Raw genomic sequence first — 19,609 nt, forward strand, 5'->3', positions numbered from 1 at the left:
GAGCATGGACAAGTATGTCATTATTCTTAAAATGATATTACCTTTTATATCCTATGGATAAGTATATAAACACCTCACAAATTAATAAACCCACACCATGCCTAAATTATTTTGTCTTATATGGGTTAAAAGTTTTAGAATGAATTGATTTTTTGTGAGAATGATTTCCTCATTAGTATATAAGCACCCCACAAATTAATAAACCCACACCATGGCTAAATTATTTTATCTTATATGGGTTAAAAGTTTTGGAATAAGTTGATTTTTTATGAGGATGATCTCTACAATGAGGAGATCATCCTCATCAAAAATCAGCACATCCTGAAATTTCTAATCCTATCAAAACAAGTTCAAGAACCGTAAATTATCCCCCTTTTTTTTTTTTTGAAAACTATTTTTGACAACTTAGAAATTTCAAAATAGACTGATTTTTGGTAAGGATGATTTCTAAACCATATAGACCATCCTCACTAAAAATTTGCTCATTTCAAAAAATTTAACCCATATAAAACAAAAAAAATTGGCTATGGTGTGAGTTGCCCTTATTAATTCATAGGTTACTTTTATAATTACACATCTTTCATTTCCATCGAAAATTATTCATCCAAAATTAAGTTCTTTTATTGCTGATTTCAAATTTTTGTGACTTGTATGACATTATTATTTTTAATTTGAAATTTGTGGACTTTTATAAATAGAAATTATTATTTATAAATTGAAGATTTGAGTATTATTTATTATTTAAAAATAAATTATATTTTAATGTTATAAGAAAAAATATATTTTATTGTGTTTGATAATAAATAAGCATTTGAAACATATAAACAATGTATAATATGATTGTAAGGGTAACAAAGACAATTTATCAGCTTCAGCAATGTGCAACAAACATGATTCAGCATCTAAACAAACAACTTTTTCAACACTTAAATTCAGCGCTTATAAATTTCAGCGCTAAATGCTATTTAGCACATATTTTTTTCAGTTTAACAAACAGCACCTTAATATAAAAATCTACCAATTTGGTTAACTACAAAAAAAAAATGGCCACTTTAAATTAATACGCAAAAATATGGGTCATTTACTTCTCTAAACTCCTTTTGTGAATCAAAATGCCCTCATCCATTATTTTTAAAAGCTCTTTTGAAACTAAAATGATGTACTTTAAGTTTTGAAGATTTAGTCGTAATAATAGATTTGAGTTTTCGTTTCTCCACTATAATATATGTATTTTGGAAAGATCCATCCAACATCTTAATAAATAAAAAATCTTGAAAATCAACTTTTTAATACAATTAGACAAAGCATTTAAGAGATATGAGCTTTCTATTCAGCCCAATCCTTGCACTTAATCCAACTTAAGTATATATATATATGGGTTAGAAGATTCGAAATTAGCTGATTTTTCCTGAAGATTATCTCCATGATGAGGAGATCATTCTCACAAAAAATCAACTCATTCCAAAACTTCTAACCCCATCAAAAGTGATTTATAAAAATTGAATGATCCACGATTCTTCAACTTGTAAACAAAGGTTAGAAGTTTCGGAATGAGCTGATTTTTGGTGAGGATGATCTCTTCACCGTAGAGATCATCCTCACAAAAAATCAGCCCATTCCAAAACTTGTAATCCTTGTTTTGAAAAATATTTGACTCTCTTTAGGACCTCCGAACACTCCCCATATATATATATATATATACTTATCAAAATAGAGGAAGAAAAAACTTTCTTTGACAAATCAACCCCAAATAGTGATCATATTAAGATAGTACTAATCCAACTTAAGTATAAGCATTAATGAGATATGGATAGACTCCCCAGAGGCAAAATCAGTAGTCTCTATCGAACTCAACACTAGTTAATGGTTAACCTGGACCTAACATGTGGTGATATTTGTCTTCGAAAATAGTTATAAAACCCATTTTCAAATACTAAGGGCAGGGGTTCAAAACCTAAATTCTCATTTTCTATATACAAATATAACCTTGTGATTGCAACTTGGGTTGATTTGGCTGAGTTGGGGAGCAACCCGCACCCAACTCACACTTGACAAACATTAACCTATGCCCGAGGTCAAGTCCCACGCCCAACCCGACCTCAAGAATGAAACACTTAAGTCAGTGTTGATATATATATATATATATATATATATATATACTTATCAAAATGGAAAAAAAAGGACATTTTCTAACAAATCAACCCCAAATAGTGATTATATTAAGATAGTACTAATCCAACTTAAGTATAAGCATAATAAGACATGGACAAACTCCCCAAAGGCAAAGTCAGTAGCCTCCATCTAGCTCAACATCTACTTAATGGTTAACCTGGATCTAACATGTGATGACATCTGTCCTTGAAAATAATTATAAAACCCTTTTTCCAATACTAAGGGTGGAGGGTTCAAAACCTGAATTCTCTTTTTCTATATACAAACATACCCTTGGGATTGCAACTCAGGCTGATTTGGCTAAGTTGGGGAGCAACCCGCACCCAACTCACACTTGACAAACACTAACATGTGCTTAAGCATGAAACACTTAACTCTATCTCAATGCAAGTCGGGTTGGCTAATTCCTCATTAATATTAGATAATTTAGCAATAATAATGATTTATATAAAGACAAGTGATATGATAATGACTCATAAGTAAATGTCAAGAAAAAGATGGTGATTATTAACTAAAACTTGAAATGTGATTGTGAATGAGAAAGAAACAAAGATATTTAAAAATAATTTTAAATTATAATCATATTAAGTTTGGGTTCAGGCAACTTGATGTCTATGGTCAAACTCAACTTGATTTGGTTCGATCAAAATTTTTTTTTGCCCATATCCAAACTTGAACCATAGCCAATTGTCTCCATACTTGACCCAAGGTCGACTTGAAGCCATCATATTTGGGTTTGGTTCACCCAAGTTGCAACCCCACATACACTTAAGACAAATTACTATTCATCATTTTTCTTTAATCTTGCATCCTTCTTTCTTCATTATTACTAATTTGATTGTCAAATAATCTTTCACATGCATTATACCGACACCTCCTCCTTCTTCATCCATGTAACAACTTCTATTGAAATTGTTCAAAAGATCAATTTTTGTGTGAAGACATTTAAATCATCAGATCAAGTTAAGAATTATCTCAAATTTCATCATCCAAGATCTCAAGGAGTGGAAGTCATAAAAAGTTCTCACATCTTTTATGCCTCATGTGAAGTGAGGATGACATTTAATCTCACATGACCTCAAAATCAACTTTTTATTTTATTGTCTTTTTTTCATTTTTTTTTTTCAAAAAAATATTCTTTCAATTTTATTACATTACCTCTTGACCTTTCTCGTCATATTTCGAAAATTCCCCCTAAGTTTATATGATTATTTTTTTTAATAATATCTCTTTAATTTTATTAATTATCCTTTTACCCTCTTATTCTAAAAGAAGATGCAATCCTTCGTAAATATATTTTCTAGATCACATATATCACAAGTGCGCGGTAGTTGAAAGAAAAAAGAAAGAACTGAAAAAGAAGCGTGTCTAGTACGCACCGTCAGAGAATCTCATCCGTCGAAAAAGATCATAGAATCTCATCTAAGCGACAGTGTCTTTTCTGCTTAGAAAAGATTCGACACGACGCAGACGCGTCTCTTCTCCTCTCTCTCTCTCTCTCTCTCCGCGTCTCACACACACTCTCTCTCTCTCTCTCTCGCTCTTTATTTTTCCTCTTTTCCTTTTAAACACAGATAAGGAAGAATATAATATAAACTAGTGGTTCTCTCCCACACACACACACACACACACACACACACTCTCTCACTCTCTCTGAGCGCGAGTCATCGAAACCGAAATGTCTTTCAGAGCGGTAAGCATCTCTAACTAGATTCTCATTTCTGAGTTGCATCGGTGATTGATTGATATTAGTTTTATTAGATTTAATATTCTTTTAATAGATTCGATTAATCGATTCTGAGTTAGTTCTTAGTAGGGATTTGATGCATTTTCCTCACTTTTTTGTTGGAGAAACTTATAATAATTGATAGCATATCTGTTTTTAATCTCATCCATGGACAGATCTTAATATCTTTGGTCTATTAGAAATTGAGAATCTATATTGTTCCAATTAATTTTCTTTTTGTCCAAATCATTGGTCCATTTTCTTTCAACTTTGCTCAAGTTTCCATTAAAATTTGGTGAATTGTGACGGAGATACTGAATTTGCAGCATTTTATTTTCTTTAAGCTGCTCAATTATAGAAAGTTAATTTTTTCTCCAAATCATAGGAGATTAATGATGAATAAGCTTGATTTTTTTTTTCTTTAAAAATGAGGATCCATTTTCTTTGAAGTTTGCTGAAGTTTCCATAAAAAATTTGGTGAATTTTGAGGGAGATAATGAATTTACAGCATTTTATTAACTTGTGGTTCTCAATTACAGAAAATTAATGAACAGATCTGATTTTTAGTGTTCAAGGGGAATTATTTGGAGTTTTTTTTTTGGGTGAAAACATGAAGCGGATAAAATTTCTTGATCAAATTAGGAAAATGGATTTGGTGTATAAAAGCTTTTATAATGTATTTACCTTTATACCCCCTTTGATTGGAAAATATTCGGTTACGTAATTTTTTGAACCAAAGGGGTTTAAAGGTAATGCTGGGACCACCCTCTCCTCTGGCGAACATGCAATCATAATCCTTCCCAAACCCTGTAACATCCATGGAGAATCAACGAAAGCAAAGTAACCACTACAATGTTTCATAATTGTTGAAAATCCCAAGGGGTATAAAGGTAAATTTATTACAAAAGTTTTAACATGGAATTTATCTGGGTAGTTATCTGTTTACATAATTTTACAATGTAAAACATTTTTTTTTTTAATCTTAATCTTTCAAACTATGAAAATTCTTACTGATAAAAAATAAACTACGGAAAAATTTATTATCTCTTTGTCTGTCCTTGAGGAATTTCATTTGTTCATTTGTTGCTACACAAAGGAAGATTTTGATAACGTCTTGATTTCATTTCGGTTCGCAAGGAATTGAACAAAGTATTTTTTTAATCTCTTCTATATTAGTTTCAATTCAAGTATCAATGTGTTAGTTTTTGGTTTGTAGTCAAATGCTTCTTCTGGCATGGGAGTGGCTGATCACAGCAAGAGTACCTTCCTGGAACTGAAGAGGAAGAAGGTTTATCGTTATGTGATTTTTAAGATCGACGAGAAGAAAAAGGAGGTTGTAGTTGAGAAGACTGGATGTCCAGCCGAGAGCTACGATGATTTCACTGCATCTTTGCCTGAGAATGATTGCCGATACGCAATCTATGACTTCGACTTTGTAACCTCTGAGAACTGCCAAAAGAGCAAGATCTTTTTCATTGCATGGTGAGTTGTTCTTTTCAGTTTTCTTCTGTTAATATTTGTATTTTCTTGATGTTTTGAATATTAAACATGGCACAACTTGTTTCATTTTCTCATTGAGAATCACATTGCAGTAGGTTTTTAGCGTTTATTCTTCGAAATAAAATTGGTTTAATATTCCAATGGTTTGAGACCTAATGTATGTCCTACTGGACCTTGTCATTGGAGCATGGTTGCATGGGTGGCATTCTTAAAATACCCCACTTCTGCCTCCTAGGTTAGGGAATGAGAATAGCCCGTCTTGAAATTGTGTGCAACATCTTCTTTCATGACACGCGTCAAGTACTAATTCATTTATTATATCAGGCGCCTTCCATCGGCAGTTTTCATTACCTCAATAAGTCCCTTCTAGCTACCAATGTTGTGATGCTCAACAACACCTGATTCATCATTAATGCCTTATCCCAAAATATGGGGTTGGCTGAACTATTTTTAATCTCCATCAAATTCTATCTATATCCATGTTTTTTGTCAATTCAAGAGTTCTGAAATCTGCTTCTACTACCTTCAACCCACAGCCTTTTCACTTGCTCTTTTACTTAAACTTGTATGTTTTTTTTTTAAAAACTAAGGTTGTTTTCGGTTTTCTTTGTACATGACCAAACCATCTCAATTGAATTTCCCTTAGTTTATTACCGTTGTAGCTACTCCTACATTTTCACTGATATGTTCATTTCCAATTCTGTTTTAGTTTTCTCTCATCACTTGTTTTTTGATTTCCCAACATTCCAACTTCGGTAAGCATTGTCAGTTTTAAATGAATTTTTCTTTTTAATTTGATTGGCAGGTGCCAGTTACACATTACCATTGAAGCACACCTACACTTTAACTACACAATCCTATTTTTATGGACAACATCCTCCTTAAAGAGTATTGTTGAACACTTAATTAGTTGGGACAATCCAAAACTTCACATGCATTTCCATGTTGCTATTGGAATATCATATGGTCCTAATGCCTACCTATTTTCATCTTTGGTGCAATTGTTTTAACTTCCAGTGTTAATAATATGAAGATACAGGCCCTCTGGTCTCCCATATGTATCTCATCTTAGTCTTGAGGCACCTGTATAGTATTCATTTAAAGACTTTTTGGAAATAACTCAGCATTCCTTAATATTTTCATCTAAGCACTAATTATTTAGTTATCGTGCTTAGATCCATAACTCAGTTGGATGACATATTGGAATGCAACTGTGAGGTTTTGTAGGTTCAAATCCTGATTACCCTTCAAAAACAAAATTATGTTAAATTATCTCCAGTGTTTCTAGTAGTCACATATTATCTCAACACCTATATTTTTGTTCTTTAAATAGGTATGTACTAATACTTCACCATTAATTTCCAACTTTTCCTTGTGTATCAGAGTTGGTAGCTACTTCTTTTCATTTATCAACTCCAACCTCTTAAAGGTTAAAGTCTGCACATCTCGGGTGGCAAGTCGAATCTTACACTTCTTCAGTTTGATCCGGGAGCTTTTGCCTATTTCTCGTTGCATCTAGGTGTCGCTGTGTCTCATTATGTTTTATAGAGGAAACCGTAGCCAACCCTTATCTACTTCCAACTTTAATTGGGCTCCGTTACAAATTGTCACCCTCAAGGGATGCCCCAGCATGAATTAGAAATTGTTTTTAGCATGTAGAATTCAACTAAGGGATTTTAAACTGACTTGTGAAAAACATCGAATGCTGCAGTCCACCAATGCTCTCATCACTAAAACCTGGCTGTTTTTCTATTCTCTATGAATAGCCCTAGTTATGGAGGTCTAGTTTTTGACGTTCAGAGTCCATGTTTAAGCTATTCAACTCACCGATTGTGCCCTATATAATTTGATGTCTTTTCCAATTTTGAATCTTAACAAGTATATGAAGTTAATAACATATTGGTTTAGTGCATTTTTATTGAAATCTGTTTCTGAAGATTAGTTTGCTACATCCACTCAAGGCTTGAGAAGAACTCTCTGGTAGGGAATTTTTGGTATACACAGGCCCCAACTATATTAGTTTGGAATAAAATTGAACTAATTCAAGTTTCTTGTTCTTGTGTACCTGATTCTGTTTTGAGAATCTCTAATGCTTGTGTTGCTTCATGTGTGTGGTGGGGGTAACAGGTCTCCTTCAGTCTCTCGTATTCGAGCTAAGATGCTGTATGCAACATCCAAGGACAGGTTTCGACGAGAGCTTGATGGTATCCATTACGAGATTCAGGCCACTGATCCCACTGAGTTGGATCTTGAAGTTCTTAGAGAGCGCGCAAACTGAACATTTTCCATCAGTGAAGAGGGTTATGAATTATAAATCCAAGGCAATGCTTCCCTGCTTCAGCTGCTATTTACTGATATTATAAGAATTTTATGGATGAATCGACACTTAAGTATATATAAAATATAAAATGGGTATTGATGGTAAGACTCTTTTCATTTATCTGATCCTTATCATCCTAACATCCAATTGGTCTCGTTGAGAAGTTCAAGTTGGAAATTAATTTATTTTATTATTTTGGGGTGGTAAGAAAAATGTAGGTACAATCCTCCCCAGGTGAGCTTTAGATGAACCAGTCTTCTGAAGGAGGGCAAGCTTTAAAATTTACGGGAATTTTGAGGCACCCCTTCGTTTAAAATGAAAATCAGAGATAAGCCCTTTGGATTTTATCCAACTAATGCTATACTCCTTGACTAAAATAACCTCTTCTTCAACCTTCTGCCAGAACCCTAGATTTTTTTTTTCTTTAGTTCCATTTCTTGAACCATGAGAGGTTTTTTGTTTGTTACCATCCATAGTTTTTAAACTCGTCCGAGACAGAGATGTATTGTCCGAGTTAACTAGGTATTAGAGTTGAATGAGATCAACTCAGTCATTTTTTAATTGAGATTTATGACTCGTTCATTTTTTTAGTTGACTCACAAGATGTCGCAAATGTATCGAAAAATTCGTTCGGGGCGACTCGGTATCGGCCTGAATGAGACGAGATGAAATACCAAGTTTAAAAACCATTATACCATTTCTTCAACCCGGGCTTCAAAATAAAAAAAACAAAGAAAAAAGACATCCTAGATCTCTTGCCAAACATCTTTATTATTATTATTTTTTCTATAAACAATTCTTATTCAACTTCCCCGAACTTCTAATTGTTTGAAGGTTGAGAGATATATGTACTTGGTATTTTATTTATTTGTATGTTTTCTGGATTTTCAAACTAGTCGATGACTAAATAGTCTCATGTTCAAACCCTGCCAAAATCCTTTCATCTTTTTTCCCCCTAAATCTAGAAGTCCATAATAAGAGAGATTCTATTGCCGCACAAACTTTTGCTAACGCCACCCCCAATTCTCATATGTAAAAGAGTTAGCACACAATTGGGTTGCCATTAGCAAAAGTTGGTGTAACAATAACAGCTCTCTAGAATAATTATATATGTCTATTTTTAAACATGTTTTTCCATATCTGATAATGATTAGCTTAAAAAACAAAAAAAAAAAACTTAAATCTTCAATCTCTTGCCAAATGTTCTTAAATTTTCCCCCCACTAACCAATATCATTCAACTTCCTCCCAATCTTCTCAAGGTTTGAAGGTTGAAGGATGTTCAACCTTGTGGTCGATTTTTGATGGCTAGAAGGGGGAATCAAGGGCCTATTTCAAGAGCTTGACAATACGGGAAGTATTTTTCGGGTATTTGGAAACAACCCAAAATTTGAGTCTTTGGAGTTATTCAAGCCTTCTCATTCCACAATGAACACCCTCCACCTTATTTGAGAAACACATTAAGTTTGAGATGACGTATTTATCCATCTCATTGGTGGACAACACCGAGACAAATTGGACAAGTCGTCTCGGTCTCCGACGAGATTTAAAACCATGATCTGGTTTCCATATATGCTTTTCCTTTACATTCATTTCCTATTAATCTGGAGATACAAGTGAAAAGCATCTATGGTTCCATGCACACCTTCACGTAATAAAACAGCAGGTCCCCATAACTTCCAGTGACATCTCCACACTAAACAACTACGAAAGTTGATTTAGTATCATGATTTTTCAAGACCATATAGTTGGCACTTACTACTTAGCAGTCCATCGAATAATATTTGAATTGTATAAATTATTTTTAATTTCAAATATTTATATCTTTTATAAATAAAAAAAATCTCTAATCTGATTATGTTTATGAAGTTAAAGGTCTTACATGGAGGGAATTGCTCAAACCCCAAAATAATCTCAGGAGAGATTGGAGACAACGGGAGAACCCTTATTTAGAACCCCAGCAAATTAGTAATTTTTACAACCAATTGTTTTTGTCCTAAAATAATTGATTAATATCAAATCCTCATAATCAATTATGGAGCCGATAAAGAACCTCATAAGCCGACTTTATTATGTTGAAAGACATAAGCCTAATTTTAAGCCATTGAATCAATCATCCATTATTCGTGCTTGCATACAATATCAAATATGTATCGAAGTTTTTAAAGGCGTGTGAGGCAAATGAGTGCAGACACAAGTAACATACGCCTCCACATTTTCCTCTTCTATATATTTATGTTTGCAAGCCTGCAGAATCTACCATTTCACACAAGGAGGCGTACACCTCGAGGGGTTAGGACCATCTCAAAACACTTGCCTCATTCCTGAGTGTCTTATAGTGTGGTAACATAATGTTGTAGTGGATTTCTTTTGCTTGTTTTCGGACTTTCTTGTCTCTTTGAAGTAGGTTCTCAACCTCCTGTTATATCAAATTTGAGAAAAATGTGGCAATGTTGAAAGTCATGGGTTCAATCCCACTCCACCTGACCCACCAACTGCAGTGGACCGATCTATGAACTTACACATGCAAGTCATTTATGTGGAAAGAAGGAACCAACCCATTAGACTCTAAATCGATGTAAGCATTAAACGTACACTAGAAGAGCCCCGTACTTCAAAAATTTTGAACATAATATGTAACTATAACATGATTGTGTAATGTACATGTACTCACTGACTTATTCTCTTCTCAAGCTCAAGAAGGCTTCCTTTATTCGACTCTGCACTCAAGAGTGGTATGTAAACTAGTCTCCCCTTCATCCTACAAAAAAAAACAGCAATTTAAGCTAAGAAATGCAGTAGAATAAACCGAATGCAAAATTTTCTACTATAGCTTAACAAAATATGTTCAAACTCTGTAACATAGTTCAGATTTTGACTTAAGCGTTAAGTAATGAATGCAAGTTTCCTACTTTTTTGAGATCCTGTTCGGTGTCAAATTGTTCTTGCCCTGCCTTTGTAACATCAGGAGGTTCATACTCGACGACAGGTTCGTTTTTTGATGAGGAACACAAAGGTGGAACAGAAAAGTAATTCCCCGCATTGTTTTTCTTAGCCGAAGAAGATTCTGCAGTAGACCGCAAGTCTTCATCATTCCTTGAGGCTGCAGGTTCGCAGAACTGATCGTGTAATGGTCTCTCATCTTCCAAGCATTTTGATATCTTCCTCTTGTATGAACCAGTCTTTGAATTTTGAATCGAGGGCACCCTTTGATCATGAGACGAGCTACTAGGAGGAGGAGGAGCTTTTTCCTTTACGAGGACTTTCAGAATTGCCAAATTTTCAGTACAATCCAAGTTGTCCATGACGACTTCTTTTGTCCCATTTGCTTTTGAAGCCCTTGCATCTGCTTCTGATTCCCACATCACGGACAGAGCGTTGGCTAATCGTTCCTTAGCCAAATCTATATCAATGATAGGGTTTGGATAGTTTAATCCTAGTTCCACTCCTGAAGCTCTGAGCAAAGATGAGGGAGCGTCCCATGGATGATGGATCCACTCAGTTGGCACTCTTGCAAGCTCGGGTAGCCAATGTCTCACATATTCACCCTCGGGATCGAATTTGCAGCCTTGAACCTAGAGCCCAGAATTAAAAACCGCATAAAAATGCAAGTGTAAATAAAAGGTACTAATGACCAAATGTTTTCAGTGTATATATATCTTTACTATTATAATGAGAGAAGGCAGATTAATAGTGGTTGAACAACAAAATTTGGATTCCAAAAATGCCCCCACCTTAACATTTAAACTTAATATAATCAGGGTCATTTTGGTCAAAACCAAGAAAATTGCAATCCCACTGGCGGATTTACAGTGGGGGAAATGGAGGGCACTTGCCCCCACAAGAATTTTTAAAAATTATAAGGATTTATATAATATTGTGACAGATAATAGTGGTGGAAAATAAAATCTTCCGCTATTTTGCCCCCACAGAGAGAAAATCCTGGCTCCGCCCCTGCAATCCCACATCCCTAAATCACGTTGGTTAGTTTCGAAAATTACAAAAATATTTTCTTTACCATGTAATCTTAAACTTTTTAATTAATATTTTAAATACAAATAAGCCCTTCCTATACATGTGCGTTTGCACATAGCACCTTCTAGTATGTATGTTTATATATTACAATGTTTTTAGTACACAAAAATCTAGAACTGAAACTGTTTATCCCTGGAAAAAGAGGAAAAAAAAAAAGAGAAGAAAAGAAAAAAGAGTCTTGAAATAGCTGGTTATTAAGCAAGAGTAGCATTATTCTAAAATAATACACACAAAGGATCTCGATATGTATTTTTGCATGTATGATTAACACTATATATTTAATTTGTATGTATCAATATGTATGCATGCATGTACAAATATCACCCTCTTTAAAGAAATATGAAACTTTCCACAGACCAATTGTTTTGTTAGTTCTAAGATTTGGTGGTTTTAATCATTCAATGGCCAAACAAACATCATTTTGGAATCTAGAAAGGATGTTGTAGTTTAGAGAATGAGCAAACCTCGGGGCTATCGAGACGGGTAAGCTGATGACCATCTGGTAAGCTCCCTGAGATATACTGCCAACCAAGGATGTCACTTTCCAAGTCAGCATCCAACAATGTGTCCCAAAAATACTTCATCCCCCATGTCCACGGAAGCAGCAGGAACTTGACAAAGAAACTCGAAACAATCACTCTGATCCTATTATGTATCCAACCCGTTGCCCAAAGTTCCCTCATTCCCGCATCCACCAACGGGTAACCAGTCTTACCTTGCCTCCAAGCCTTGAAATAGGTCTGGTCGGAACACCAAGGAAAATATCTCAAGTTTCCAAGTAATGATCTCTCATGAGTAAACGGGAAATTGAAACAAAGGTAGCGTGAGTATTCTCTAAGCCCAATGGCCTTAAGGAAGAGGTTAACACTTTCTTCAGCATCGGAGTTCCCTTCTTTTGCCCAAAGAATTTGCTTCACCCGTATACATTGGAAAACTTTCCTCACGCTTAATTCACCAAAATGAAGGTGCGGAGACAAGAGTGAGGTGGAGGTTCCATCCACTTTCATCCTATTTTTTGAATAATGCATCAGATGGTGGTCAGCAAATTCGGTTAAAGCTTTATCAGCATTGCTCCAACCCGGAGACCATCCTCTACCTAGCAAGGCATTGCTAGATTTTTCTGATTCATCTTCAAGACCTAATTCCTCAAGAGAACAGGTCTCAATCTTTCCTGTCATAGAAAAAAGAAACAAATTATACAGCTCAAATTATGATGCATTTCTTCATATTTTGTAAATCTGAATAACAGAAATTTCTTATTTTGACAATCATAGTGAGCCTAGATATCAAGACTAAGGATGAGCTTTTCTTCTCCCCCTCAATTTTATTTTTCTTGGGTGGGGGTACGTTGATTGGAGACTACTCCATGGCCACACTGTTGTAAGAAATAAAATACTGCTACCAAAGTAAAGGCAAAATTGGAACCGTATATTCTTTTTTCATTGTTATAAATTTATTAAAGGTGAAAATTCAAAATACGAATAAAACTTTTGGTCAAGTTACGTAACCAGATACGGTTTTAAAATATTTACGTGACCAAATAAATTTTACCATCAGTATAAATTTTTTATTGTAGTGAATTTCCCTTTATACCTCTTTGATTTTCAAATATTGGTTATTTGATATTTGAAAAACCAAAGGTATAAGCAGGTAAATTCACAACAAATTTTTTTACATACACAGATACATTTATCCAGGCACGTAAATATTTCAAAACCGTATCTGGTTAGGTAATTTGACAAAAAATTTACTGTAAAACACCCTTTATTAAATGTTTTATTCATCTAGTTGCATGTAGTATTATACCTCAAATAGAAATTTAAATGCAATATGCAACAAAGTACTGTTTTCACTGGAATCATTGTGGCAGGGATGAGATCTCAAGAGGGTCACTCCTTAGAAGAGGAGTTTTTGATAATTAAAAAAAAAAACTATATTAAGAGAACGACGAGATGTGCTATATCATGGTCATGGCAACATCAATATCCTACAATCTGGCTAAAACAAACCTTCAGGAGGAACCAATCGCCATGGTGGAAGAAGTGCAGCTGGTTCCATGGGAATGCACAAGCACTTGTTCCAATACGCTTCAAAGGTCGTAAAAGCTTCTTGCCTATCATTGTACACTTCCCATGGTTCATATAATAAATCCCCATTAAAACTTTCCACACAAATTCCACGCTCCACCAACTTATGTTTTATGTTGTGATCACGGACCAGTGAAACAGGATCTGGGAAGACATAATTTCACATTTATAAACTGATACTCACAAACAATCAATAAGAAAATCAAATAAACCTAAAAAAGAAATTGATAAAGGCCCCCAAGGATTAATGTAAATTAGATTTTGGACCTAGTGTAGATTTGCACACAAGTTAACTTAAACTATTTTGTTGATCAAGTTATTTAAGTTTGAAATATTTATGCTGTACAAAATTTTTAAGATTTTAAACAGTAAATTGGCCTTAAATTCTAAAATACTAAAATATCAAATTGAAAAAAAATAAAAGAAAGAATACAGATATCTGTATTGATATGAGGCTAGGGCACTCTTTAATATTACAGCTGCCAAGATTGCAAGTTCAACAACTTGACTGACTATGATATCTCAAGCAACAACTATAAACGGAGAATACATAGCTAATCTAAACAATTAGGACTAAAATCAGAACACTAACATGAAAATTAACACTATATTAAATATCATCATCACCATCATCGAAGCCTTATTCAAAAGATTTGGGGTTGGCTACACAAATCATGTTTCTTTGTTCAATTTTGTCCGGTGACATGTTTTTTGTTATTAAAAGTGTGATCATATCTACTTTCACTATCTCAATTCATGTTTTAATGGGTCTTCCCCTCACTCTTTTAGCACCGTCAACTTACATATTCCTTCTAAAAGGGGCTGTAATTGGCCTTCATTTAACTTGCCCAAACCAGCTGAATCGACTTTCTCTTTCTAGTCTTATCTTTCCTAGTCTTTCCACTTATCCATCTCAACATCTTCATGTCTACTACTCCCAATCTGTTAACATGATGCTTCTTGACTGCCCAACATCCTCATTTCTGCCACACTCAATCTATTAACATGATGGTTCTTGACTACCTAGATACATAAAGCATAGCTGGTCTTACTGCTATCTTATAAAAATTTTGGTAGGAAGACCAGCTAATCACTCACTAAATAGGGTTGGGATGTAAATGGGTTTGAATCAATTTATTGAGTTTTCCACGTTCTCTGTTGTTAATTTTCAAATATTTCTTTCAAAATGTAAACCTTGGTTATGTAACCCCATTAGATTCCACAATGTCCTCCCATCCAGTTTCTTCAATCCAATCAACGGATATGTGATTTAATTTAAACAGAAACTCATGGTTCTTGTAAGGTTTGAATTTTGCGCTACAGTGTACTCAGTTCATTAGAGCAGAAGGAGAATATGAACTCTTGCGATTGAAGTTAGAAGGTCCAAGGTGGCAAGCGACATCATAGATCATAAACTTGATTGAACCCAGACTAAGATAGAATCATACTTTGAAGGAGTATCGACTCATTGGCAAAAGCCATAAATAGTCAATTTGCACATGACATACAAAGGGATCTCTACCCCCCTAGATTTCCTTTCCCCCTTTAGATAGTTCTCGAACACTTCACATTAAGATCTTCTAGAGTAATGCATTTGACAGTAAAAAAAGTCATATTCTGTTTTTCTTTCATTATTAAACTTTGTGTTTTTTCCTACTTTGAGATCAAAATTTTATGAAATTAAAAAGGAAATCATCTTATCATCCCATATTCCATAGTTTCAACATGACAATCACACTATTCTATCAACAAGAGGATTTACAAATTGCAATCCTATAGTTTCCATATGAAGTTCTGTCTATCATATATGACTTCAAAATATTAACATTCATACCATCAATATTCTGACATAAACACGTAAATTATCACAATCATTGTGTTCCCTATTAGCAAAATAATAGAAGAAAATAAATTAGAAGCATACCATAAAGATGGTTATAGACAATCTTAGTCGCGCCAATGGCATCAATGCACTGCAAAACAGCAGAAAGTGTACTCTCGGCTCTGATCAATGTAAGTGAAGCTCCAAGGGTTCTCAATGAGTGATTCAAGTGACCAAGAGACTGCTTCAACCACCACCTTGAAACTCGACCAGGGTAGAATTGTCCTTCTTCTTTAGGACACCATATGTAGACAGGAAAGACATGCCCGTCCCTAGCAGCTGAAGCTAAGGCAGGGTTGTCTTCAATCCTAAGGTCCCTCCTAAACCAAACAATGGTGTTTGTAGTGCTGCCCATATCCAACAATTCACTCTCAGATCAAATCTAAGATCCATAAACAAGAAAAAACTTGAACACCATGGAATCGATCTACGTCACTAGATAGCATCCAATTCAAGAAACCCACAGAATAGAAAAAATCAAACTAGAAGGTTTTTCAACTCTCTAGTCTTTATCTTGAAAAGGGACCCAAAAGTCCCAAATTTGACCAAGAAAATTGCTTGTAATAGCACTCAAAAGTTCCAAATTGCCCTAAACCCTAAATTGAGAATAAAGGAATTCCCAAACTCTTTCATTCCAGTACCTAATAATAGCACGCATGAATGCCCATAACAGACTGATTTGTCAACACAGCCTCATGTTTCCACAAACAAAACCTGAACAGACCAACCTTACTGAAACTCCATTAAGTCTGTCAGAAATCCAAATCTAACCCCTCATAAAGGTATAATTGGTTCCTCTTATAAATCCAAAATTCCACCTTTACACCACTAATAAGACCCTAATGAAGTAATAAACAACTCCACATAAAGAAACTATAAAACAATTGAGATACTGAGTCTTACCCACTAATCATGAAACCAGTAAAACAAAAACTTCAATTCAATTCAGACTAGACGAAAAGATAGAACCCAATAGAGAAATTCAGTCTATACCCACTTCCAAGAACCTTCATCAAAGCCTAAAAATAACCTCCATTCAAGAAAAAGAACACAAATGAACAAAACCCAGTTGAGAATTTCTGGGTTTAGATCCAAAGAAACTGTTTTTTCTCATCTTCTTTCAGGTAAAAGATCTGTCGAATTTTAAAAAGAAGAGGCCATTTCCTTTAAAGTCGGTTTTATTATTATAAACAAACAAACATCATTTCCTTCAAGGAAGAATATTTATCCCCAAAGTCCCATAAAAAACAAAAATACATATCATAACCAAAAATAGGGCCTACCACTACAAGTTTGCTGTATGTTACATGGGAGAAGAAAACATTTATTATATTAAATTTAAATAGAAAAGTCTAGTCTTCTCTCCAATAAAACTTCTCCAATTAAACTTCTTCACGTGGGCAACAGCAAATACTGAGGTGTTCACTTGCCCATCTTATCTCATTCTCTATTCATAGTATGGAGCTTACTACCAAACTCAGAAATATCTGCATTTATTATTTCTTACGTATACAAGTGTGACTTCACTTCGATCCAAACTTAATTATATTTTCACTTCTCCCCTACTTATAATTTAACTGTATTTTCCTATACGGATGATCCGATCCGCAAGGACCCATCCACAAGAACCATAATTGAAAATTGTTTGGTCATTTTTCTCTAAGAAAAAAGCCAAATATAATCAACTAAAATTCGAAATAATTATTTAAAATTTTAGTGAAACAATAGATTTGTTATCTCATCTCTTTTTTTCATGAAGAAAGGTCTCGAATAAGCGACTTTGCTTACAAAGGTCCTATTGAAGAGGTGGGATTGTTCTTTTTGTTGAAGAGAAGAACTGCTTGCAATAGGCTTGGTTGTTCCGACATGGACTATACGAGAAAGGTTGAAGGTTATCCTGTTCGCTATTCCTCCTCCTCGGTTGTTCTTGGTAGATCACTACCAACTCACTTATCGTTGTTGTTATTTGGATGAAAACTTTATCAATATGATGGTAATTATAAGTCAACACATTAAAATGCATTACAAGAGACTCGTGAACTAGAACACATGGTTAGCACACCAACTTGGACAAATACTCATCATGCACTAAGGTGAAGGCTGGACTCGAGCACCAAATAAACACCCATCTTTCAAAGTGTATGCTAAGTCTTTTGCACAATTACAAAAACCTTAAACCAGTCATATATTTAATAATTTTTAAGAAAGTAAAATAAAATATGCCTTAAAAGATATAGTTATGATTTCACTTTGATCCAAACTATATTTTCACTTCTCCCATACCTATAATTTAACTTCTTTTTGGTTTTTTTTTTTTTTAAAGAATTGTTCTATAATGACATTCATGATGTGATTGTGTGCATAGAATCATAGATGCTTTTCACTTGTATCTCGAGGATTGTGTCAATGCAGCATTAAAAATAATATTGTAGAAAGTCAATTTAACATTTTTCCCAGCACAAGGGTTAATGGTCAACATGAAGGTAAGATCTCACAACTCCACACGCCTTACCAGCTAAGAGAAGTTGGCATCTTCACTCGTCAATTACGATAAATTATAACAAAATGGTTCTTGATCAATAATTTAATATTGTTATTCATTAAAATCAAATATTTAATATATGATCTAATAATTAGAGCTTCATCTATTTTGAAAAGTATAGCTTAATTATGTAATTACAGTAATATATTAATTTATTTTTCATTATTTTACCATTGTTACCTTCTAATTGAAAGATATTACAATATTTGTTTTTAGTACATTTATGATAAATATCTCTCTAAGAAAAACACTTAATATGTTAGATGGAATGAAATTCTTCACTACAGACAATTTTTGTTCCTCCAATTAAGTGCTTGACAGTGAATGGTCATTAACTCCTAAATTAAAACGACGAGATGTGATTTTTTGACTTGAAAATTTTCACTCGATCTTCATTGGGTCAACATGGCAAGGGCACAGAGTCATAGATATATATTTTTTTGAGATAGACAAGGAGAAAAGATCTACAGTTCTATGCACTTGCCATATCAATCGATTGAAAATTTCATTAGTGTTTAAACAATAAGGTATGGCAGTCCTGATGACATGGCACAGCACTAACAGTTGATAGCATGATTTTAAAACTCGTCCAAAATTGAGATGCATCGTCCAAGTTAACTTGGTATTGAAGTTAAACGAGACCAACTCACAAGTCATTTTTTAGATCAAGATTTAATATCTTACGTTTAATTTTTTTATTTTTTGAATAAGACAATTCAAACGTATTGGAAAATTCATCCGAGATGCTCGGTATCAGACTTAGTCGAGACGAGATGCGAAACCGACTTTTAAAAACATGGTTGATAGTAGTTGCTACAGGAAACGGGCGGCACAGAGGATCTGCTACCACTCTTAATGGATGGATCTGATCATAAAGGTGTAAAATAAGAATTTGCTGTTTTACAAATGATGGTTTTATGGTGTTTGATTAACAGCAAGTTGCCAAGTGTCCATAAAAAGATTTTAAATTTAAGAAAACACGGGAAAACATGGGTGAAGCGGTTACGCAGTTTGACCATATCTTTTCTTTTAGACTGATCGGACCCGAAAAGACCATCACAGATCGACCCGGTTTCTCTTTCTCTCTCTCTCAAATAAACAACCCTACCCGCAATGGACCAAATGCTGGTGGACCATGATTTTAAAACTCATCCAAGATCAAGACGTATCACTTGAGTTAACTTGATATTGGAGTTGATCGATACCAACTCACAAGTCATTTTGTTGACCACGATTTAATATCTCACGTTCAATTTTTTTATTTTTTGAACAAGACATCTCAGCTGTATCGAAAAACTTGTCTAAGACAACTTGATATTGGGCCTGGATGAGACGAGACGTGAAAC

The 19,609-nt window shown here is 34.2% G+C and overlaps 2 protein-coding genes across 2 annotated transcripts; one reads left to right on the plus strand and one right to left on the minus strand.

Annotated features, from left to right (window-relative positions):
- Positions 1-3,677: 3,677 nt before the first annotated feature.
- Positions 3,678-7,823, plus strand: LOC147402103 (actin-depolymerizing factor). The gene is made up of 3 exons (XM_086443616.1): positions 3,678-3,865; positions 5,115-5,380; positions 7,526-7,823. The coding sequence occupies exons 1-3, from the start codon at positions 3,851-3,853 to the stop codon at positions 7,674-7,676; spliced, it is 432 nt and encodes a 143-aa protein (XP_086299742.1). The 5' UTR covers positions 3,678-3,850; the 3' UTR covers positions 7,677-7,823.
- Positions 7,824-10,309: 2,486 nt separating this feature from the next.
- On the minus strand, positions 10,310-16,901 carry CRY2 (cryptochrome 2). The gene is made up of 5 exons (XM_086443615.1): positions 15,764-16,901; positions 13,762-13,983; positions 12,217-12,923; positions 10,630-11,292; positions 10,310-10,478 (listed from the first exon to the last, which is right to left on the minus strand). Exons 1-5 carry the CDS (start codon positions 16,074-16,076, stop codon positions 10,428-10,430), a joined length of 1,956 nt encoding a protein of 651 aa, XP_086299741.1. The 5' UTR covers positions 16,077-16,901; the 3' UTR covers positions 10,310-10,427.
- Positions 16,902-19,609: the final 2,708 nt, after the last annotated feature.

The sequence above is a fragment of the Akebia trifoliata genome, chromosome 5 (assembly GCF_017979445.1).
Source record: "Akebia trifoliata isolate Shusen 1 chromosome 5, ASM1797944v1, whole genome shotgun sequence".
Taxonomy (NCBI): domain Eukaryota; kingdom Viridiplantae; phylum Streptophyta; class Magnoliopsida; order Ranunculales; family Lardizabalaceae; genus Akebia; species Akebia trifoliata.

Excerpts from the sequence above, each read along its gene's own strand:
- LOC147402103 (XM_086443616.1), top strand. Across the intron at positions 5,381-7,525 it reads AAGATCTTTTTCATTGCATG|GTCTCCTTCAGTCTCTCGTA; the intron begins GTGAGTTGTTCT and ends TGGGGGTAACAG.
- CRY2 (XM_086443615.1), bottom strand. The coding sequence starts at position 16,076 with ATGGGCAGCACTACAAACACCATTGTTTGGTTTAGGAGGGACCTTAGG. Across the intron at positions 13,984-15,763 it reads TGTCTATAACCATCTTTATG|ATCCTGTTTCACTGGTCCGT; the intron begins GTATGCTTCTAA and ends ATGTCTTCCCAG. Across the intron at positions 11,293-12,216 it reads CCCGTCTCGATAGCCCCGAG|GTTCAAGGCTGCAAATTCGA; the intron begins GTTTGCTCATTC and ends TCTGGGCTCTAG.